Here is a 24,848-nt window from a genome sequence, read left to right as displayed (position 1 = left end):
TACTGTAATAGTAGTAGTGAAGTAGTAGTAGTAGTAGTAGTGAAGGTGTAAACTAGGCAGTAGAAAATCTTAACAGTATATTTGACCTCTCAGCTTCCCTATCAAATCTAAAAAATCTCAAATAGAAAACCGAAGAAAATTAACAAAAATGACAAATGGTTTGATGAAGAATGCAAAGATTTAAGAAAGAAATTGAGAAACCTATCCAACCAAAAACATAGAGACCCGGAAAACCTACGCCTTTACTATGGTGAATCACTAAAACAATACAGAAATACAAAACGGAAAGGAAGGAACAGCACGTCAAAAATCAGCTCAATGTGATTGAAGAATCCATAGACTCTAACCACTTCTGGGAAAATTGAAAAAAAAACAAACAACAACACAAAGAATTATCTATCAAAAAAGGAGATGTACGGGTAAACCACTTCTCCAATATTTTTGGCTCTACAACAAAGAACAAACAGCAAAAACATATACATGATCAAATACAAATCTTAGAATGAACTATTAAAGACTACCAGAACCCACTGGATTCTCCAAATACCTTGAATGAGCTACAGGACAAAAAAAAACCCTCCAACCCAAAAAGGCATGTGGTGTTGATGGTATCCTCAATGAAATTATCAAATATACAGACAACAAATTCCAATTGGCTATACTAAAACTCTTTTAACATTATCCTTAGCTCTGGCATCTTCTCCAATATTTGGAAAAAAGGACTGATCACCCCAATCCCCAAAAGTGGAGACAAATTTGACCCCAATAACTACCGAGGGATATGAGTCAACATCAACCTTGGGAGAATCCTCTGCATTATCATTAACAGCAGACTCATACATTTCCTCAGTGAAAACAATGTACTGAGCAAATGTCAAATTGGCTTTTTACCAAATTACTGTACAACAGACCACGTATTCACCCTGCACAGCCTAATTGACAAACAAAAAAACAAAAACAAAGGCAAAGTCTTCTCATGCTTTGTTGGTTTCAAAAAAGCCTTCGACTAAATTTGGCATGAGGGTCTGCTATACAAATTGATGGAAAGTGGTGTTGGGGGAAAACCATACAACATTATAAAATCTACATACACAAACAACAAGTGTACGGTTAAAATAGGCAAAAACCACACAAATTTCTTCCCACAGAGCCGTGGGGTGAGACAGGGATGCAGCTTAAGCCCACCCTCTTCAACATATACACTGCTCAAAAAAATTAAGGGAACACTAAAATAATAAATCCTAGATCTGAATGAAATAAATAATTTTATTAAATACTTTTTTCTTTACATAATTGAATGTGCTGACCAAAAAAAAAATCACACAATTATCAATGGAAATCAAATTTATCAACCCATGGAGGTCTGGATTTGGAGTCACACTCAAAATTAAAGTGGAAAACCACACTACAGGCTGATCCAACTTTGATGTAATGCCCTTAAAACAAGTCAAAATGAGGCTCAGGAGTGCGTGTGCCTGTATGACCTCCCTACAATGCCTGGGCATGCTCCTGATGAGGTGAGGGATCTCCTCCCAGACATGGACAAAAGCATCCGCCAACTCCTGGACAGTCTGTGGCGTTGGTGGATGGAGCGAGACATGATGTCCCAGATGTGCTCAATTGGATTCAGGTCTGGGGAACGGGCGGGCCAGTCCATAGCATCAATGCCTTCCTCTTGCAGGAACTGCTGACACACTCCAGCCACATGAGGTCTAGCATGGTCTTGCATTAGGAGGAACCCAGGGCCAACCGCACCAGCATATGGTCTCACAAGGGGTCTGAGGATCTCATCTCGGTACCTAATGGCAGTCAGGCTACCTCTGGCGAGCACATGGAGGGCTGTGCGGCCCCCCAAAGAAATGCCACCCCACACCATGACTGACCCACCGCCAAACCGGTCATGCTGGAGGATGTTGCAGGCAGCAGAACGTTCTCCACGGCGTCTCCAGACTGTCACATGTGCTCAGTGTGAACCTTTCTTTCATCTGTGAAGAGCACAGGGCGCCAGTGGCGAATTTGCCAATCTTGGTGTTCTCTGGCAAATGCCAAACGTCCTGCACGGTGTTGGGCTGTAAGCACAACCCCCACCTGTGGACGTCGGGCCCTCATACCACCCTCATGGAGTCTGTTTCTGACCGTTTGAGCAGACACATGCACATTTGTGGCCTGCTGGAGGTCATTTTGCAGGGCTCTGGCAGTGCTCCTCCTGCTCCTCCTTGCACAAAGGCGGAGGTAGTGGTCCTGCTGCTGGGTTGTTGCCCTCCTACGGCCTCCTCCACATCTCCTGATGTACTGGCCTGTCTCCTGGTAGCGCCTCCATGCTCTGGACACTATGCTGACAGACACAGCAAACCTCCTTGCCATAGCTCGCATTGATGTGCCATCCTGGATGAGCTGCACTACCTGAGCCACTTGTGTGGGTTGTAGACTCCGTCTCATGCTACCACTAGAGTGAAAGCACCGCCAGCATTCAAAAGTGACCAAAACATCAGCCAGGAAGCGTAGGAACTGTGTCTTGCTAATTGCCTATAATTTCCACCTGTTGTCTATTCCATTTGCACAACAGCATGTGAAATTTATTGTCAATCAGTGTTGCTTCCTAAGTGGACAGTTTGATTTCACAGAAGTGTGATTAACTTGGAGTTACATTGTGTTGTTTAAGTGTTCCCTTTATTTTTTGAGCAGTGTATATCAACGAATTGGCGCGGGCACTAGAAAAGTCTGCAGCACCCGGCCTCACCCTACTAGAATCTGAAGTCAAATGTCTACTGATGATCTGGTGCTTCTGTCACCAACCAAGGAGGGCCTACAACAGCACCTAGATATTCTGCACAGATTCTGCCAGATCTGGGCACTGACAGTAAATCTCAGTAACACCAAAATAATGGTGTTCCAAAAAAGGTCCAGTCGCCAGGACCACAAATACAAATTCTATCTAGACATCATTGCCCTAGAGCACACAAAAAACAACACATACCTTTGCCTAAACATCAGCGCCACAGGTAACTTCGACAAAACTGTGAACGATCTGAGAGATAAGGCAAGAAGGGTAAGGCATAACATTCAACATACCAATTAGGATCTGGCTAAAATTACTTGAATCAGTTATAGAACCCATTGTCCTTTATGGTTGTGAGGTCTGCGGTCCGCTCACCAACCAAGAATTCACAAAATGGGACAAACACCAAATTGAGACTCTGCATTCAGAATTCTGCAAAAATATCCTCAGTGTACAATGTAGAACACCAAATAATGCATACAGAGCAGAATTAGGCCGATATCCGCTAATTATCAAAATCCAGAAAAGAGCCGTTAAATTCTACAACCACCTAAAAGGAAGCGATTCCCAAACCTTCCATAACAAAGCCATCACCTACAGAGATGAATTTGTAAGTCGCTCTGGATAAGAGCGTCTGCTAAATGACTTAAATGTAAATGTAGATGAACCTGGAGAAGAGTCCCCTAAGCAAGCTGGTCCTGGGGCTCTGTTCACAAACACACCCCACAGAGCCCCAGGACAGCAACACAATTAGACCCAACCAAATCATGAGAAAACAAAAAGATAATTACTTAACACATTGGAAAGAATTAACAAAAAAACAGAGCAAACTAGAATGCTATTTGGCCCTAAACAGAGAGTACACAGCGGCATAATACCTGACCACTGTGACTGACCCAAACTTAAGGAATGCTTTGACTATGTACAGACTCAGTGAGCATAGCCTTGCTATTGCGAAAGGCCGCCGTAGGCAGACCTGGTTCTCAAGGAAAGACAGACTATGTGTACACTGCCCACAAAATGAGGTGGAAACTAAGCTGCACTTCCTAACCTCCTGCCCAATGTATGACCATATTAAAGACACATATTTCCCTCAGATTACACAGATCCACAAAGAATTCGAAAACAAACCCGATTTTGATAAACTCCCAATTGAGAGAGAGATGTGGGGGTGTGTGTGTGTGTGTGTGTGTGTGTGTGTGTGTGTGTGTGTGTGTGTGTGTGTGTGTGTGTGTGTGTGTGTGTGTGTGTGTGTGTGTGTGTGTGTGTGTGTGTGTGTGTGTGTGTGTGTGTGTGTGTGTGTGAGAGAGAGAAATAATGTGTGAGAGAGACATTTCCTACACCAATTCGATAAAAAGTCAATAATAAAATCATAATAATCTGACTGAGTGTGCCACATCAGCCACAGCATGGGGGTCAATAAGGGTATGGTATGGTAATAGTAGTAAAGGTAGTGCTGGATCAGATGTTGTCCAGGTCCGTCAGCTCAGACAGACACTCTGGACAGATGGTTGAGATGCCTAAAGGTTGAAGCTGACAGTCCATGATTAAACATGCAATTACGTCCCCAGCAGCCTGAATCTCTCCTCTTCTCCCGCTCAACTCAACGGGTGTATTATTCAGGGGACTCAAGAGAACACACATGCACGTGCGTGCGCACACGCACATAACACACACACATCGACAAAGCATCAACATACATACATACATATATATACACATATATACATATATACATATATATATATATATATATATACAGTGCCTTGCGAAAGTATTCGGCCCCCTTGAACTTTGCGACCTTTTGCCACATTTCAGGCTTCAAACATAAAGATATAAAACTGTATTTTTTTGTGAAGAATCAACAACAAGTGGGACATAATCATGAAGTGGAATGACATTTATTGAATATTTCAAACTTTTTTAACAAATCAAAAACTGAAAAATTGGGCATGCAAAATTATTCAGCCCCCTTAAGTTAATACTTTGTAGCGCCACCTTTTGCTGCGATTACAGCTGTAAGTCGCTTGGGGTATGTCTCTATCAGTTTTGCACATTGAGAGACTGAAATTTTTTCCCATTCCTCCTTGCAAAACAGCTAGAGCTCAGTGAGGTTGGATGGAGAGCATTTGTGAACAGCAGTTTTCAGTTCTTTCCACAGATTCTCGATTGGATTCAGGTCTGGACTTTCACTTGGCCATTCTAACACCTGGATATGTTTGTTTTTGAACCATTCCATTGTAGTTTTTGTTTTATGTTTTGGATCACTGTCTTGTTGGAAGACAAATCTCCGTCCATATATACATACACATACATATATATATATATATATATATATATATATATATATACACACATACATACACACACATATACATATATATATATACATATATATACATACATATACATACACATATATATATATACATATATATACACATATATATATATACACATATATACACATATATATACACATATATATACACACACATACACACACACACACACACACACACATACATACATACATACATACATACATACATACATACATACATACATACATACATACATACATACATACATACATACATACATACATACATATGTGTATGTAAGCCAGGTGAGTGCTATACTTGTGTAGTGAATGAAGAGAGTTTCCCGCCATACAATGTAGCCTAAAGCACTTTGAGTACCTGGTGGAATAAACCATTGTAAAATGTACTTGTATACAGACAGTAGTTTTAGCATTTCACTTGACTGGCCTCAATGACCTTGCTAATACATCTTTTACCTCCTTAACTTAGAAAATATGCTTCTTGCATTGAATAGAGACAGCTCTCCAGCTCACTGCACTCTATAGGATGATAAATCTCCTTAATGTCTGCCTTGGCTTAATTGAAAAAGAGAAGTACATTAAAAGTGTCTAATGGAATATAGGAAAGCGCTTCTCTCTCCCAGCTCATAAATCCAGCCCAGAGCACCCAGCTATTCCGGCAGACTTTCTTCTCAATTTTATGACTAAGAAGGTTTATTTCACCAGAGAGCCCAAGGTGGGGGCCAAGGGATTCATGTCAGCCATCGTAAGTTTGGAGACAGGGGTGACAGCGAGTTTATAGCCCATCTGGGGCTGGGGGGGTCGGTCAATGTTGGGGCGGCAGGGTAGCCTAGTGGTTAGAGTGTTGGACTAGTAACCGGAAGGTTGCAAGTTCAAACCCCCGAGCTGACAAGGTACAAATCTGTCGTTCTGCCCCTAAACAGGCAGTTAACCCACTGTTCCTAGGCCGTCATTGAAAATAAGAATTTGTTCTTAACCTCTTGATGCTATGGGGGCGCTATTTCATTTTTGGATAAAAAGACGTGCCCGTTTTAAGCCCGATATTTTGTCACAAAAAGATGCTCGACTATGCATATAATTGATAGCTTTGGAAAGAAAACACTCTGACGTTTCCAGAACTGCAAAGATATTCTCTGTGCGTGCCCTAGAACGTGAGCTACAGGCAAAACCAAGATGAAACGGCATCCAGGAAATCAGCAGGATTTTTGAGGCTCCGTTTTCCATTGTCTCCTTATATGGCTGTGAATGCGAGAGGAATGAGCCTGCCCTTTCTGTCGTTTCCCCAAGGTGTCTGCAGCATTGTGACGTATTTGTAGGCATATCATTGGAAGATTGACCATAAGAGACCACATTTACCAGGTGTCCGCCCGGTGTCCTGTGCCGAAATTGGTGCGCAAACCTCAGCTGCAAGTATTTTTCCATGGAATTCAGAGAAGAAAGCAGGCTTCCACGAACGATATATCAATGAAGAGATATGTGAAAAAACACCTTGAGGATTGATTCCAAACAACGTTTGCCATGTTTCGGTCGATATTATGGAGTTAATTCGGAAAAAGTTTGACGTTGTTGGTGACTGAATTTTCGGTTAGTTTCGGTAGCCAAATGTGATGTACAAAACGGAGCGATTTCTCCTACACAAAGATTCTTTCAGGAAAAACTGAACATTTGCTATGTAACTGAGAGTCTCCTCATTGAAAACATCCGAAGCTCTTCAAAGGTAAATGATTTTATTTATTTGGTTATCTGGTTTTTGTGAAAATGTTGCGTGCTAAATGCTACTCAAAATGCTAAGCTAGCTTTGCATACTCTTACACAAATTAGTGAATTGCTATGGTTCAAAAGCATATTTTGAAAATCTGAGATGACAGTGTTGTTAAGAAAAGGCTAAGCTTGAGAGCAGGCGCATTATTTTCATTTTATTTGCGATTTTCAGAAATCGTTAACGTTGCGTTATGCTAATGAGCCTGAGGCTTTATTCACGATCCCGGATCCGGGATGGGGAGTATCAAGAGGTTTTAACTGACTTGCCTCGTTAAATAAAACAAAATAAAAATGTATCAGAGCTTACTGCATGACCCAGAGACAGGACCGGCGTTATGGGCGGGCATATTGGGGCCTGCCCCACCGTACTTCCTTGCACATCCCAAAAAAATATTGATAATTTATTTGACTGGGACACACACCAACAGAAAGACCCATCAATCTCAGATGAAGCATCCGAGTGAGCGAAACAGCGCCCCTCTGTCTCACTATATGTAGCCCATGAATCTGATGCTGTCTGGACAAAAATAGTATAGCATGTCATACTCTTCTTAGCCAGACAGCATTTGATACATGGGCAACATATAGTGAGACAGAGGGGCACTGTTTCGCTCACTTGGATGCTTTCTACAGTGAGATTGTTTCAGCAGAGAGGAAGAGGCGACACGAGAGGGCTCACTCTCACCTAAATCTGTCCAGAATAAGCCCAATGCATTTTTATGGGCTTAACTTCTTTGGGATAGGGGGTAGCATTTTCACTTTTGGATGAATAGCCTGCCCAGAGTGAATTGCCTCCTACTCAGTCCCAGATGCTAATATATGCATAGTATTATTAGTATTGGATAGAAAACACTGAAGTTTCTAAAACTGTTTGAATGATGTCTGTGAGTATAACAGAACTTATATGGCAGGCAGAAAACTGAGAAAAAATCCAAACAGGAAGTGGGAAATCTGAGGTTTGTAGTTTTTGATCTCAGCCCCAATTACATTCACAGTGGGATATGGGTTATTTTGCACTTCCTAAGGATGTTGTTTTAGGCTTCTCGTGTGAAGGGGGGCCAGATGGGAGCTGTTTGACTAAGGGGTCTGCCAGCAGCCTTGTTCTCAGTCACGCGCATTTCACGAGAGGTATCTGTCATTCCATTGCTTTTCGGAATTCTCCGGTTGGAACATTATTGAACATTTATGATAAAAACATCGTAAAGATTGATTCTATACTTAGTGACAAGTTTCTTCAACCTGTAATATAACTTTTTAAACTTTTTGCCCGACTGGACCTGAACGCGCTTTTGGATTTGTTTACCAGATGCCCTAACAAAAGAAGCTATCTGAACATAAATGGACATACATGATGGACATTATCGAACAAAACAAGCATTTATTGTGGAACTGCGATTCCTGGGAGTGCACTCTGATGAAGATCATCAAAAGGTAAGTGAATATTTATAATGCAATTTCTGACTAATGTTGACTGCGCAACATGGCGGATATTTATTTTGGCTGGTTTGGGCTCTGAGCGCAGTTCTCAGATTTTTAAATCTGACACAACGGTTGCATTAAGGAGAAGTGTATCTTAAGTTCCATGCATAACACTTGAATTTTCATCAACATTTATAATGAGGATTTTTGTGAATTCATGCGGCTCTCTGCAATATCACTGCATGTTTTGGAACTACTGACCATAACACGCCAATGTAAAATAAGATTTGTGGATATAAATATGAACTTTACCGAACAAAACATACATGTATTGTGCAACATGAAGTCCTATGAGTGTCATCTGATGAAGATCATCAAAGGTTAGTGATTCATTTTATCTTTAATTGTGCTTTTTGTGACTCCTCTCTTTTTTTACTCTTTGACTGACCTTCATGTCTTAAAGAAATGACGGACTGTCGTTTCTCTTTGCTTATTTCAGCTGTTCTTGCCATAATATGGACTTGGTATTTTACCAAATAGGGCTATCTTCTGTATGCCACCCCTACCTTGTCACAACACAACTGATTGGCTCAAACGCATTAACTTCTTATGTCTGCAGGGGCCGTATTGAGTAGCTTGGATGAAAGGTGCCCAGAGGTGCCCAGAGTAAACAGCCTGCTTCTCAGTCTCATTTACTAATATATGCATATTATTATTAGTATTGGATAGAAAGCAATCTGAAATTTCTAAAACTGTTTGAATTATGTCTGTGAGTATAACATAACTCATATGGCAGGCAAAACCCTGAGAAGAAATCCAAACAGGAAGTGAGAAATCTGAGGTTGGTCAATTTTCAACTCAGGCCCTATTTAATTCACATTGGGATATGAATGAAGTTGCACTTCCTAGGCCTTCCAACGGATGTCAACTGTCTTTAGAAACTTGAATGAGGCTTCTATTGTGTTGTGGGACTGAATAAGAGCTGAATGAGTCAGGTTACTGGCAGAGAGCCATTTCCTGGTCACATACATTCCACATGATATCGCCTTGCGTTCCGTTGCTCCTGTAGACACAAAGGTTTTCTCCGGTTGGAACTTTATTGAAGATTTATGATAAAAACATCGTAATGATTGATTCTATGCATAGTTTGAAATGTTTCTTCGACCTGTAATATAACTTTTTGAAGCTTTTGTCCGAAGTAATGCACGAGCGTTTGGATATGTGTACCTAACGCTAAAAAAGTAGCTACTTGGACATAAATAACAGACATTATCAAACAAATCAAGCATTTATTGTGGAACTGCGATTCCTGGGAATGCATTCTGATGAAGATCATCAAAGGTAATGGAATATTTATAATGTGATTTCTGGTTTCTGTTGACTCCAACATGGCGGTTATTTTGATAACTTTTCTGAGCGCCGTCTCAGATTATTGCATGGTTTGCTTTTTCCGTAAAGTTTTTTTGAAATCTGACACAGCGGTTGCATTAAGGAGAGGTATATCTATAATTCCATGTGTATAACTTGTATTATCATCTCCATTTATGATGAGTATTTCTGTTGAATCGATGTGGCTATTCAAAATCACTGGATGTTTTTGGAACTAGTGAACGTAACACGCCAATGTAAAAGTTCATATTTATATAAATAAATCTGAGTTATCAAACAAAACAGACATGTATTGTGTAACATGAAGTCCTATGAGTGTCATCTGATGAAGATCATCAAAGGTTAGTGATTAATTTTATCTCTATTTGTGCTTTTTGTGACTCCTGTCTTTGGCTGGAAAAATGGCTATGTATTTCTGTGACTTGGTGGTGACCTAACATAATCGTTTGTGGTGCTTTCGCTGTAAAGCCTATTTGAAATCGGACACTGTGGTGGGATTAACAACAAGATTACCTTTAAAACGGTATAAGATACATGTATGTTTGAGGAATTTTAATGATGAGATTTCTGTTGTTTTGAATTTGGTGCCCTGCACTTTCACTGGCTGTTGTCATATCATCCCCGTTAACGAAGGAAATAAATTCCACAAATTAACTTTTAACAAGGCCCACCTGTTAATTGAAATGCATTCCAGGTGACTACCTCATGAAGCTGGTTGAGAGAATGTGTGCAAAGCTGTCATCGAGGCAAAGGGAGGCTACTTTGAAGAATCTGAATTTGTTTTAACACTTTTTTGGTTACTACATGATTCCATATGTGTTATTTCATACTCTACAATGTAGATAATAGTAAAAATAAAGAAAAACCCTGGAATGAGTAGGTATGTCCAAACTTTTGACTGGTAATGTATATCGATCTCTGGTTTTGGGCAGCCATTTGCAAATTGGAAAGTAAAGTTGGCGGGTGCACAGTGCACTGTTCAGCTGCTGGCTTCCACAAAAGTAAGTTGAGGTTTTTCCTAAAATTATATAATTATACCTGTCAAAATAAAATACTAAAAAATACTTCACTAGAGAGCATGACTTAGGCCTAATAAACACGTAGGCCTATGCCTATTTGGGAAGCCCATTTGGCAACTGGCCTAGCTCATAAATGAGTTGCGGCTGTCAGTGAAAAGCATCTAAAAGATGTGTAAAGATAATGTGTCTTGAGTATATTTTAAAATGTTGAGACAAGAAGAAGGGGAGGGGGGTGTAGCTAAGATATGGCTCGTCTCTCTACAGAATGCATGCACTCAGCTCTCCAGAATGCACTCAGCTGTCTCTAGCCAATTCTTGCAAATTCATTGTTTCATTATGAGAATTGTTTTGCCTTTGGACTGTTTATTTTTATCAATTCCCCATTACATATGTCACCAGTAGGCCTAGTAGATGTACCGTTAAACCCCGTCATTTGGTTACATTCATTTTTGTTAATGCATGTATTAATTAGGCTATAGTAATTTACTGTTCTCAATCTCGGAGAGGAAACATTTTTTGCAGAGTTCACAACCTGCTACACTTGTGAAAAACAAGATTTGGTTTATTTCATAACCATCATTTCCGAGTAGCGGTCGACCGATTAATCGGAATGGCTGATGAATTAGGGCCGATTTCAAGTTTTCATAACAATCGGAAATCGGTAATTTTGGACGCCGAGTAGACGCAGATTTTTATTTAGTCTTTATTTAACTAGGCATGTCAGTTAAGAACACAGAACACAGTTAAGAACACATTCTTATTTTCAATGATGGCCTAGGAACGGTGGGTTAACTGCCTTGTTCAGGGGCAGAACGACAGATTTTTACCATGTCAGCTCAGGGATTCAATCTTGCAACCTTACGGTTAACTAGTCCAACGCTCTAACCACCTGCCTCACAAGGAGCCCGCCTGTTACGCAAATGCAGTAAGAAGCCAAGGTAAGTTGCTAGCTAGCATTAAACTTAATCAATAATAATCACTAGTTATAACTACACATGGTTGATGATATTACTAGTTTATCTAGCGTGTCCTGCATTGCATATAATCGATGCAGTGCGCATTCGCGAAAAATGACTGCCGTTGCTCCAACGTGTACCTAACCATAAACACCAATGCCTTTCTTAAAATCAATACACAGAAGTATATATTTTTAAACCTGCATATTTAGCTAAAAGAAATCCAGGTTAGCAGGCAATATTAACCAGGTGAAATTGTGTTACTTCTCTTGCGTTCATTGCACGCAGAGTCAGGGTATATGCAACAGTTTGGGCCGCCTGGCTCATTGCGAACTAATTTGCCAGAATTTTACGTAATTATGACATAACATTGAAGGTTGTGCAATTTAACAGCAATATTTAGACTGATGGATGCCACCCGCTAGTTAAAATACGGAGCGGTTCTGTATTTCACTGAAAGAATAAACGTCTTGTTTTCGAGATGATAGTTTCCGGATTCGACCATATTAATGACATAAGGCTCGCATTTCTGTGTGTTATTAAGTTATAATTAAGTCTATGATTTGTTAGAGCAGTCTGACTGAGCGATGGTAGGCAACAGCAGGCTCATAAGCATTCATTCAAACAGCACTTTGGTGCGTTTTGCCAGCAGCTCTGCTGTTTATGACTTCAAGCCTATCAACTCCCGAGATTAGGCTGGTGTAACGATGTGAAATGGCTAGTTAGTTAGCGGGGTGCGCGCTAATAGCGTTTCAAACATCACTCGCTCTGAGACTTGGAGTAGTTGTTCCCCTTGTTCTGCAATGGGTAACGTTGCTTCGAGGGTGGCTGTTGTCGTTGTGTTCCTGGTTCGAGCCCAGGTAGGAGCGAGGAGAGGTACGGAAGATATACTGTTACACTGGAAATACTAAAGTGCCTATAAGAACATCCAATAGTCAAAGGTATATGAAATACAAATGGTATAGAGAGAAATAGTCCTATAATTCCTATAATAACTACGACCTAAAACTTCTTACCTGGGAATATTGAAGACTCGTGTTAAAAGGAACCACCAGCTTTGATATGTTCTCATGTTCTGAGCAAAGAACTTAAACGTTAGCTTTCTTACATGGCACATATTGCACTTTTACTTTCTTCTCCAACACTTTGCATTATTTAAACCAAATTGAATGAAACAAATGTTTCATTATTTATTTGAGGCTAAATTGATGTTATTGATGTATTATATGAAGTTAAAATAAGTGTTCATTCAGTATTGTTGTAATTGTCATTATTACAAATACATTTTAAAAATCGTCCGATTAAATCGGTATCGGCTTTTTTTTGTCCTCCAATAATCAGTATCAGTATCGGCGTTGAAAAATCATAATCGTTTGACCTCTATTTCCGAGTTGTCAATTATTTGATTGTCTTTTGTTTGGAGGGTTCCACGTGAGCAATAAGCATGTGTCTGGTTTCTCTGTGCCAATAATGTTGAGAGAGCATGCATAGAAGTACCTGACCTGCTGAACTGTCTTAACCCGTGGTGAGTTAGACCTCCAACACAAACGTTTTCTTCACCTCAGACAGTAAGTCAACAAAGTCTGTTTTTAACATCCATTTCAATGATAATAGTTCCTCACATAGAAAAATCTTTCCAACACTATCCAGGCCTCAATAATCCCCAAGCTTCAGCGTGAAAGAGCAAAATATCATGATCTGTTGATCCCATATATCCAGTGGAAATGTCATAAAATACCTGAACATTTTTCCCTTAGGCATAAACAGCTGTCTGTCCCTGAGCTCACTGTTGGTGGAAACTCTGAGGTTGATACAATGTTGCAAGTTAACTAGGAACAGCTTCAGGCCAGATCCAGTTGATTGATTTAATACAATGTTGCACTTCACTAGCCATGGTTCAAGTCAAGACAGATAGAAAGGGAGGCAGACAGGTGGAGTAGAGAGGTGAATGACATTGAAAGAACCTGATTTTTCATCCGGATATTTTCTACTGTTTTTAATTTGTTGGCTTTTGGCCTATTAATTTTACTTTGTTGATGATGGACGTTATAGGCCTACTGCTATATTGGCCTATGCTATCCCTGAGTTCCATGCACTCATTTCTTTAGCCTCCAATGGATCACAGTGTATCAATGTGTCCATATGGCATTAGTGGAATTTGAACTTTCAGATTTGTATCATTTTAATGCCAATTTTTAGGATTAACCATGTGACATTGATTTTGAGAAACGAAAGAGCAGTAACGTCACCACACAAAACCCCAGCCCAGTCTGTATCACACTAATGGAGAGAGAGGCCAGACTACTAGAGGAGTATTACTAAACGTTTTTGCACTGTGCCCCATCTAAAGGTTTTTGACCAACAAAATGTATCTCAGGACAACCCAGTTTTTAGCCGTGACTGCAGAAGGACTGGCTGAAAGCCACCATGTGGGAATCACTGGACCACACGATATTCTGTGACCCCCAACTCATGTACTCAGACTCTTTATGTCGAGTACCTTGCTGTTGACATAATACCAGAAGACTGAGCCAACTAGTAGAATCTAGACTTTCAATCAGGCCATCCTACTGAAAGGGACAGATATTTATTTATTTATTTATTTAACCTTTATATAACTAGGCAAATCAGTTAAGAACAAATTCTTATTTGATATAAAACAGGAATCACATTAAAACGCAGCTATTAAACAACCATTACTCATGCTCTAGGCAGACACAGCCGAAATCATATGACTGATTTCTTCATGTCTGTGTAACAAATCCGAAAAAGTTGAACAACAGGTGAAGACAGCAGAACAGTGCTATAGACATGTAAGGGGGTACATGGGGCTGGGGTGCAGGGACATGGCTCATACCTCCACAATGGTGACTTTGGCTGCCTTGCACATGGGCTGGTTGAAGTTCCTGGCTGTTTTCCTACATGGGAGAGAGAACGAAAAGAGAGAGAGAGAAAGAGATGGCATTAGCTAACAAGCATTCACGAGGGAGGCAACAAGGGAGCAATACAAGAAAGCAGGCACAGAGAAGTAATGGAATGGAAGTACAATAAGTCAATGAAGCATTAAGGCATAACAGGCAGTGCAGTATCATGAACACAGTCACAGGTAAATGGCGTTGTTCGGCCCGGTGCGATAAGGAAGGTTTTATAACATGAGTTACAGCATCAACATAGAGCAATCATGATCAGTGCAACAATCATTTCAACATTGCCTGTTTTTGCCTGTAAAATCAAAAGGGGATTTTTTTATTGCAAAGTAGATACTGCGCTCTTGTGGTGACCAATTGAATTGTATTTACTATCACTTATTTTCAGTGTACAGGAGAGTAAATATTCAGGGGCAAAAAACAATACGGGCCCTGTTTTTATGTGGACCGAGAGAATGTTCTTCTCACATACTGACAGACAAGGGAACTAAGAAGAAAAGTCAATTTTCTACAGCTTTTCTGGAGAACGTTCAGTCTCTTTAAGCGGTCTAGTGTCAACATCTTAATTCAGTCTCTGAGCCTAAAAGTGAATATCCTACCAGCAATCCATATGGCACAGAGCGACCTGCAGGCCCGCAGTTTTGCTTATTGTGGAAACATAACTAGGTGATTAGAAAGGGCGTAACCTGTCCTGGGACAAGCAGTGGCCTAAATCACAGTGCCTTGGGTAAATATTTAGTGTCAAATGGATATGTATTACATAATGTACATTTACTCAATACTATGCTGATGGCTTTTTTGAAATAATGATGCACCTCGTCTCAACGACGGCATTACAGGTCTTGGTGACAGCAGACTTAAGGGGTAAATATGCGCCTATGCTTTGTGCAAGGATTCAAGGGTAGGAGGAAGTAGCTTGCCCTGATATCAGGTAACATTTATCCCCAGAATAAGTGATTGACAGACAGGTTAGAGTGAGTGAATGTATTGGTAGCTACCTGAAGATTATGTTCCCGGCCTTGTCGGCCTTCCAGGCCTTGACCAGAGCAAAGTCTCCAGTGATGGCCTTCTCCATGATGTAGTTCCTTCCATTAAACTCCCGCACCTGCCAAACAACAACACAGCAAGCGGCTCAAGAGACAGACTAGAAGACTGCTGGAGAGGACAGCATTTTGAGTGTTGTTACAGAGGCTCGTGCTCCATGTCTGTATAGGCAGATTGTGTGATGAAAACAGACAGTGGTGAGAAAAACAATTTGATGCAATAACATTAGGTGATGTGTCACGATGTGGTGAATGTGGTGCTAGAAACCACATGTTGGTAGAGGCTGGGGTCTGACCTCTCTCTGTTCACTGGCGATGGCGATAGTTCCGTCCTTGTTGTATTTGATGGGGGAGCCGCCCTCCTGGACGAGGGTACCATAGCCTGTAGCCGTGAAGAAGGCAGGAACACCCGCACCGCCAGCTCTGATCCTCTCTGCTAGGGTACCCTGGGGGAGAGAGGTCATGGTCATCAATTGGATCATTACTCAAAATCACTGAACCTGGACATTCCAAACCTCCACAACAAATGTATAGGACCTCGAATAACTCAAATGGATAACCTAGTAAAGCAAGGTGGTATGTGTGTGTGTGCGTGCGTGCGTGTCACCTGTGGCGTTAGCTCCACCTCCAGCTCCCCAGACAGGTATTGTCTCTCAAACTCAATGTTCTCTCCCACATAGGAGGAGATCATCCTCTTGATCTGTTTGGTCTGTAGGAGCAGACCCAACCCAAAGTTATCCACCCTGCAGGGAGAGAACACACACAGGTTACCACACACACACACACGCACTTCAGCCTACAGAAAAAGCAAAAAGATCATCAGCTCCTCAGGGTATGCTGCCTCATGATGCACCACATACTCACACCCTACCCAGGTAGGTTCATATTATTCCCAAACTTTTACAAAAAATGCTTGTTGGATTTTATTTCTAATACTCATTTCGATGTGTCACTTATGGGATACACCTTAGGGTGGGTCAAAAGCTTGAAGTACGCTATCACACAGTGTCTGTTGGAGACATAGGTCGAGTGGCAAATGAGGTGAGCTCTTCTCCTCAATAAAGGGCCCGCCAACTGGTCATTCTGGCCTCTCTTCCTTGTAGAAGTGAATGTGTTCACAAGAAGCTCTCCTCAGCACGACTAGATTCCTGTCTTCCTATTGAACTTTTCTCAGGCGAACCGTGAGGTTAACGCTGACGAATGTAGGACCTCAGCTCCTGTCGATAATGTTGAGAACTGATTGAAAGGAAGATTTTGCTTTGAGTAGAATACATTTTCTACTCGTCAGTCCCTGTTGTAGCTAACGTCACATGGCTAGCTATCGAGACTTGGTTAGCCCTCGCTGCAATGCTTTAGCTTACCTGGCTAGCTAGCTGCAAGCGTGCCAGAGGGAAAACACAACTGGGACAAGCCTTTGTCCAGCAATGGCCAAACCAGGCACTTTCTTGGCATGGACATTCAGGGCATAGAGGAGAAAGGCTTCGACAAGCCTTGGGGTGGTTATCCACCCCAACCCCAGTGCCGTCTATAACCGGCACTGCCCTCCCTGGAAAGGCGGAGCGCTTCACCGCCTCCCTATTCCATAAGGTCTATATGTCTGCGGCACATTCAGTACAACTTAATGTCCCTATTGTTGGCTTACCAGGCCAATTTGCTACTAGAGATGGGCATTGTCTTAGGCAAAGGTCAACCAGTACCTATGGAACGAGATGTGCGTCGCTGGAGATCTCAACCTACGGGCCTCTAGAGGCGCCATCCAAGCGCCTTGAGCATTGCGGTGGTGGGGGAGAGAGCCTTGTGGCTTGACTTGAAAGCCTTGTGTCTAGCCTCTCAGAAAAGGAAAAGGCAGATTTCCTCGACGCTCCTATCACGCCAAAGGAACTGTTTGGGCCTTCTGTCGCCGACATGCGACCGAAGTGCGAACTTCGTAAGAAGGAAGGCGAAGCCATTAACTGCTGCTTGCCCCGCAGATCTGGGGTTTGTGGAAACCCGGTCTCACCTTCCACAAGCAAAGGCTCGGCAGGAGGGAGTGGGTAAAAAGCTGGTACCAGGTTTTTCGGTAATGCAAAACCCCAATCAATGTAGCAGGCTGTGAATCCACAGTTCAGCTCTCCTATCAGAGGCCGACAGAGGGGGAAGCCCTCTGCTGCTTCCACAGATGTCCCACCCATCTACTTCTCCCACGGGGAAAGATGGGATGTCCAACCTAGGAGTACGTCCCCAGCGGCAGAGAGGGTCAATCAGTGTCCTGAACTGCCTCCTCTTAGGTGGAGAACCGACCCGACCCCCCCATTCCCACAATGTGGGAGGCACATCTGTGCTCCTTAAACCCTCCCCCTCACGCAGCGGCTCATCTTTATGCATCTGCTCACGGTACCTCTCCCTGCCCAACAGGGGGCATTCTGTCATGCTCTGTACATGTTTCCGAGTGCTGGGGTTGATGGCCTTTACCATCTCAATTGTACCGCGAGGATCAATGAGAATGAGAGACTTTCGGCGTTGGGTTTAAACCCATCGCCTATATCCACTATGGAACTTCAAATCAATAGATAGGTGTCCACAGACTCCGAGTTAAGTGAGAATTGTGTCAAGAAGCAGTGCGGCTTGGCGGGGGTCGTGTTTTAGAGGACGCATGGCTCTCGACCTTCGCCTCTCCCGAGTCCATACGAGAGTTGCAGCGATGGGACAAGACTGTAACTACCATTTGGACATCAAGAAATTGAGGGGGAAAAAGTGGTAAAAAAAAATATTTTAAAAAGTGTCCACAGACTGTCTCTCAGCTCTCTGTCACTAGAAGAGCCTCTCGATCACAGACACCTCAAACTGATGATAGTGTTTCATGCATTGACACACTTTCCACCCTGCCGTCGAAATGGTCACATCCTGGTCAAGGCAGACAATATGACTGTGGTGGAAAGTGGAGCGGTTGGCACTTGCTCTTTGCATCTACACAGACTAACTGTCAAGAATATTCTGTGGAGCAGGGCACAACTATATTCAATACCCGCGACTCATGTCCCAGGCGTATTTGAATGTGGGAGCGGACTTGTTGTCCAGAGGGAATCCCCTACACAAGGATTGGAGGCTGCACCCCCAGATGGTGAACCAGATCTTATATCTATTCGCATTGCACAAAGACACGCACTGCGCATTGTTATTTGCTATAGCATGATACACATCACTGGGACTGGATGTGCGGGCACACCCTTGAAGGGTGGTGCTTTACGCTTTTCCCCCACTCTGAACAGAGTATGGGAACAAGGATTATACCTCCTTGATAGACCCTCGATGACCAGGGAAGCTCTGGCTTGTGGACATTCTTCTTTCACTTTACGCCGAGCCCTGGAAACTGCCGTTACTACCTTTTAATCCACGTGAACAAGGGGATTTTCCACCTTCACCCGGAACCCATTGCCCTCTGGACCTGGCCCGTGAGGAGGTAAATCTGAATTCGATAGGCTTGCCCTTCTACGTGCTCACTATATACAGTTGAAGTCGGAACACTTAGGTTGGAGTCATTAAAACTCGTTTTACAAACCACTCCACAAGTTTCTTGTTAACAAACTATAGTTTTAGCTAGTCGGTTAGGACATCTACTTTGTGCATGACAAGTAATTTTTCCAACAATTGTTTACAGACTATTTCACTTATAATTTACTGTATCACAATTCCAGTGGGTCAGAAGTTTACATACACTAAGTTGAATGTGCCTTTAAACAGCTTGTAAATTTCCAGAAATTATGTCATGGCGTTAGAAGCTTCTGATAGGCTAATAGACATCATTTGAGTCACTTGGAGGTGTACCTGTGGATGTATTTCAAGGCCTACCTTCAAACTCAGACCTCAGAAAACAAATTGTAGACCTCCATAAGTCTGGTTCATCCTTGGGTGCCATTTCCAAATGCATGAAGGTACCACGTTCATCTGTACAAACAATAGTACGCAAGTATAAACACCATTGGACCACGTAGCCATCATACCACTCAGGAAGGAGACGCGTTCTGTCTCCTAGAGACTTTGGTGGAAAAAGTGCAAATCAATCCTAGAACAGCAGCAAAGGAACTTGTGAAGATGCTGGAGGAAACAGGTACAAAAGTATCTATATCCCCAGTAAAACGAGTCCTATATCGACATAACCTGAAAGGCCGCTCAGCAAGGAAGAAGCCATTGCTCCAAAACAGCCAGAAAAAAACTGACTACGGTTTGCAACTGCACATGTGGACAAAGATCGTACTTTTTGGACAAATGTCCTCTGGTCTTATGGAACAAAAATATAACTGTTTGGCCATAATGGCCGAAGAACACCATCCCAACCGTGAAGCACAGGGGTGGCAGCATCATGTTGTGGGGGTGCTTTGCTGCAGGAGGGACTGGTGCATTTCACAAAATAGATGGCATCATGAGAAGTTGGGGAAACCAGTTGGGGAAACCTGGTCTAAAATGACTGGTTCTTCAGGTTTCTGTCAAAGAGATTAGGTACAGTATAGAGGAAGGCACATATAGAACAAGCAGCAGGGGAAATGTTTTTTCGGTGGATGTCCTCGTCATAGCTCAGCATGGCCAGAATTATTTTATCCAGCTCCTGTGGCATGTCTGGGATGTTCCAAAAGTCATCTCTTTATAAACTAACACACTGAAATGGAGTATGCGACGAGACAAGAATATAACCCTGGCACCAAGTCCACAACTACTTTTAGATTCAGTCTGCCCCACTGCTTCACATTAAGCCTACACACGAGCAGTTAAGTCGTAGGCCAACATGAATTAAGCATGAAGAATTTCTCTGCTTTCTGAAGACAAACAGACACTTTGTTCCAGTCGGTGCTTCATCCTTAGAGAGTTGGTGCTGCAGTTCACCACACGTCTAGCAGGATTAGTTCATCCTCACTGATAGCTTGGGTTGAAACTAGCCAACCACTCAGCACAGTGGTCAGTCCCTCCCTCCGGTCACTGGTGCAAAAACAGCTCCCCTGACCCTAAAAGACCGGACAACATTACATCGATAGAAAACCAAGACAGTTTAGGAGTGGGTGCAAAACTGTCATTCAAGGTCAGGACCCCTTGTGAAAAGGTGCTTTGACCCCAGCTCTGTGTGGAAGTTGTGTACATTGTAAAACTGACCTTAGATTAGCATCTTGGGGCAACTTTATCGTACCCCCCTGGCCCCACACACAGAAGCTTTGTTATGAGAAACTCTTGTTTAAAATGTTTGGACCTGACAGGGTCTCTGTTAGAGTTCAGTCATTATAAACATATTCTAAATGGCATTATAAAAAACACTGGTCATGATCGCAGCAAAGAGGAGAATGCACACATTCTCCTGAAGTTGGGTTCTCAACTAGCACTGCATCAGTGGCAACAAACATTTCCGAACAGCTGTAACAAATCAAGGTTGAGATAATTCAAGTGAATGAAAAATCTATTGTACTAGTCAGACACAGGTGAAAAGTAATTTGGTGCAAGAATATACAGTTGAAGTCAGGAAGTTTACATACACTTAGGTTGGAGTCATTAAAACTTGTTTTACAACCACTCCAAAACATTTTTTGTTAACCTCTTGAACCTCTGGGGGCAGTATTTCATTTTTCGATGAAAAACGTTCCCGTTTTAAACAAGATATTTTGTCATGAAAAGATGCTTGACTATGCATATAATTGACAGCTTTGGAAAGAAAACACTCTGACGTTTCTAAAACTGCAAAGATATTGTCTGTGAGTGCCACAGAACAAATGCTACAGGCGAAACCAAGATGAAATTTCATACAGGAAGTGAGCCAGATTTTGGAGGCGCTGTGTTCCAATGTCTCCTTATATGGCTGTGAATGCGCAAGGAATGAGCCTTTCTGTCGTTTCTCCAAGGTGTTTGCAGCATTGTGACGTATTTGTAGGCATATCATTTGAAAATTGACCATGGAGACTACATTTACCAGGTGTCCGCTCGGTGTCCTGTGTCGAAACTATTGCGTAATCTCCAGGTGCGTGCATTTTTCCATTTTGAACAGAGGAGAAACCAAACTGCAACGAGTGATTTATCATCGAATAGATATGTGAAAAACACCTTGAGGATTGATTCTAAACAACGTATGCCATGTTTCTGTCGATATTATGGAGTTAATTTGGAAAAAAGTTTGCGTTGTAATGACTGAATTTTCGGGGTTTTCTTAACCAAACGTGATGAACAAAACGGAGCGATTTCTCCTACACAAATAATCTTTTGGGAAAAACTGAACATTTGCTATCTAACTGAGAGTCTCTTCATTGAAAACATCCGAAGTTCTTCAAAGGTAAATGATTTTATTTGAATGCTTTTCTTGTTTTTGGGAAAATTTTGCCTGCTGAATGCTAGGCTTAATGCTATGCTAGCTATCAATACTCTTACACAAATGCTTATGTAGCTATGGTTGAAAAGCATTTTTTGAAAATCTGAGATGACAGTGTTGTTAACAAAAGGCTAAGCTTGTGAGCCAATATATTTATTTCATTTCATTTGTGATTTTCATGAATAGTTAACGCTGCGTTATGGTAATGAGCTTGAGGCTATAATTACGCTCCCGGATACGGGATTGCTCGTCGCAACAGGTTAAACTATAGTTTTGGCAAGTCGGTTAGGACATCTACTTTGTGCATGACACAAGTAATTTTTCCAACAATTGTTAACAGACAGAGATTATTTCACTTATAACTCACTGTATCACAATTCCAGTGGGTCAGAAGTTTACATACACTAAGTTGACTGTGTCTTTAAACATCTTGGAAAATTCCAGAAAATGATGTTCAAGACAAAATCATGTTTTTAGAAGCTTCTGATAGGCTAATTGACATCATTTGAGTCAATTGGAGGTGTACTTGTGGATGTATTTCAAGGTCTACCTTCAAACTCAGTGCCTTTTTGCTTGACATCACGGGAAAATCTAAAGAAATGAGCCAAGACCTCAGAAAAAAAAATTGTAGACCTCCACAAGTCTGGTTCATCCTTGAGAGCAATTTCCAAATGCCTGAAGGTACCACGTTCATCTGTACAAACAATAGTGTGCAAGTATAAACACCATGGGACCACGTAGCCATTATACCGCTCAGGAAAGAGACGCATTCTGTCTACTAGAGATGAACGTACTTTGGTGCGAAAAGTGCAAATCAATCACAGAAAAACAACAAAGGACCTTGTGAACATGCTGGAGGAAACAGGTACAAAAGTATCTCTACAAAAGTATCTATATCCACAGTAAAACAAGTCCTATATCAACATAACCTGAAAGGCTGCTCAGCCTACGGTTTGCAACTGCACATGGGGACGAAGATAGTACCTTTTGGAGAAATGTCCTCTGGTCTGATGAAACAAAAATAGAAATGTTTGGCCATAATGACCATTGTTACATTTGGAGGACAAAGGGGGAGGCTTGCAAGCCGAAGAACACCATCCCAACCGTGAAGCATGGGGATGTCAACATCATGTTGTGGGGGTGCTTTGCTGCAGGAGGGACTGGTGCACTTCACAAAATAGATGGCCCCATGAAGAATGAAAATGTGGATACATTGAAGCAACATCTTAAGACATCGGTCAGGAAGTTAAAGCTTGGTCACAAATGCGTATTCCAAATGGACAATGACCCCAAGCATACTTCCAAAGTTGTGGCAAACTGTGGCAAAAGGACAACAAAGTGAAGGTATTGGAGTGGCCATCACAAAGCCCTGATACTCAATCCTATAGAAAATTTGTGGGCAGAACTGAAAAAGCGTGTGCGAACAAGGAGGCCTACATACCTGACTCAGTTACACCAGCTCTGTCAGGAGGAATGGGCCAAAAGTCATCAAATGTATTGCGGGAAGCTTGTGGAAGGCTACCCGAAACGTTTGACCCAAGTTAAACAATTTAAAGGCAATGCTACCAAATACTAATCGACTGTATGTAAACTGACCCACTGGGAATGTGATGAAATAAATAAAGGCTAAAATAAATCATTCTCTCTACTATTATTCTGGCATTTCACATTCTTAAAATGAAGTGGTGATCCTAACTGAGCAAAGACAGGGAATTTATGAGGATTAAATGTCAGGAATTGTGAAAAACTTGGTTTAAATGTATTTAGCTAAAGTGTATGTAAACCTCCGACTTCAACTGAATAAACAATACTGAAATGAGAGGAGAATTTCACCACTTAAACAAAAATGTAAACAAAGAAATTATGTGATGTGAAAATCAATCCAGCCATGGCAGAAATGTAAAAAAAACAAATTGATCCTGTCCTTTCTCAACTTGGCCATTTATTATTGAAACAAAGAGAGTGGGATTTGAGTGTGTTGAGGATGTCGTGACAACTTTCAAAAGCATGGCCACCACAATGGAATGCACCCACGGTTTTGGGTTGCATGCTGGAACCTGCACATGTGAGCAAACACACATGAAGACACCCACCCCCACTCACTCACTACTTACCCAGCATTGTTGCTGACGGCTGTGAGGCTCTTTACACCAGTCTTTAATAAACTGTTGATAAGGTTCTCTGGGATGCCACACAAACCAAAACCTAGTGAGAGAGAAAGAGAATCAATCAATCAACGTTTACAGTCATTTCTATTAAAAAGGAGAGCATGGCCCATTACTATGAAGTGGACACAGTGGAACTTCCCCTGCTGAAAAAGATAAGCAGGATGCCATGAACTGGTTCATATAACACATTTGCCCATATCCAAGTTTATCTATACCCTTCTCTTACAGCTGTCACTGTAGACTGTGTACCCCTTAACACTTCATAGATTTGAAAGAATTTGATAGGAATGTAAGCAAAAAACATTCCACCTAGCCTATCAGAGGGCAAGGTGGGGCTATTATAATATTGTTAATACCCTTCTCTTACAGGTAACACTATGAAGTGTTAAGGGGTAAACAGTCTACAGTGACAGCTGCATTTGTAATGAATCACAGGAAAAAGCCCTTTCAAACCCCACAGTGAAGTCCTGATGGTCTCCTGATATTACCTCCCACTAGGATAGTGGCTCCACTGGGGATGTCCTTCACAGCGTCTGTGGGGTCTGTGTAGAACTGGGAGTTTCTCTGTCTGGAGGTGGAATAGGAGCAGCCACACATCTGGGGAACACAAAGGAAAAGTCCAAGTTTACTATAGTAAACAAAAACTAAGACATAGAAGAAAAAAAAGTTAGTAAACTGAGATAAAACGACAAACTATACTGAAACCACTTGAATTATTCTTAAA

The 24,848-nt window shown here is 41.7% G+C and overlaps 1 protein-coding gene across 2 annotated transcripts in view; it reads right to left on the bottom strand.

Annotated features, from left to right (window-relative positions):
• Nucleotides 1-24,848, bottom strand: part of oxct1a (3-oxoacid CoA transferase 1a) — a 107,252-nt gene that overhangs the window by 76,098 nt on the left and 6,306 nt on the right. For both annotated transcript variants that reach the window (XM_064972621.1, XM_064972622.1), the window contains exons 2-7: nt 24,613-24,721; nt 24,071-24,161; nt 16,245-16,380; nt 15,934-16,083; nt 15,593-15,699; nt 14,525-14,585 (exon numbers count right to left, since the gene is read on the bottom strand). In XM_064972621.1, the coding sequence (XP_064828693.1) occupies nt 14,525-14,585; nt 15,593-15,699; nt 15,934-16,083; nt 16,245-16,380; nt 24,071-24,161; nt 24,613-24,721 (654 nt within the window). The remainder of the gene's footprint in view (nt 1-14,524; nt 14,586-15,592; nt 15,700-15,933; nt 16,084-16,244; nt 16,381-24,070; nt 24,162-24,612; nt 24,722-24,848) is intronic.

This window comes from Oncorhynchus masou, chromosome 1 (genome assembly GCF_036934945.1).
Source record: "Oncorhynchus masou masou isolate Uvic2021 chromosome 1, UVic_Omas_1.1, whole genome shotgun sequence".
Lineage (NCBI taxonomy): Eukaryota > Metazoa > Chordata > Actinopteri > Salmoniformes > Salmonidae > Oncorhynchus > Oncorhynchus masou.
Note: the sequence above shows the minus strand (reverse complement) of the source record. Positions and strands in the feature narration are given on the sequence as shown.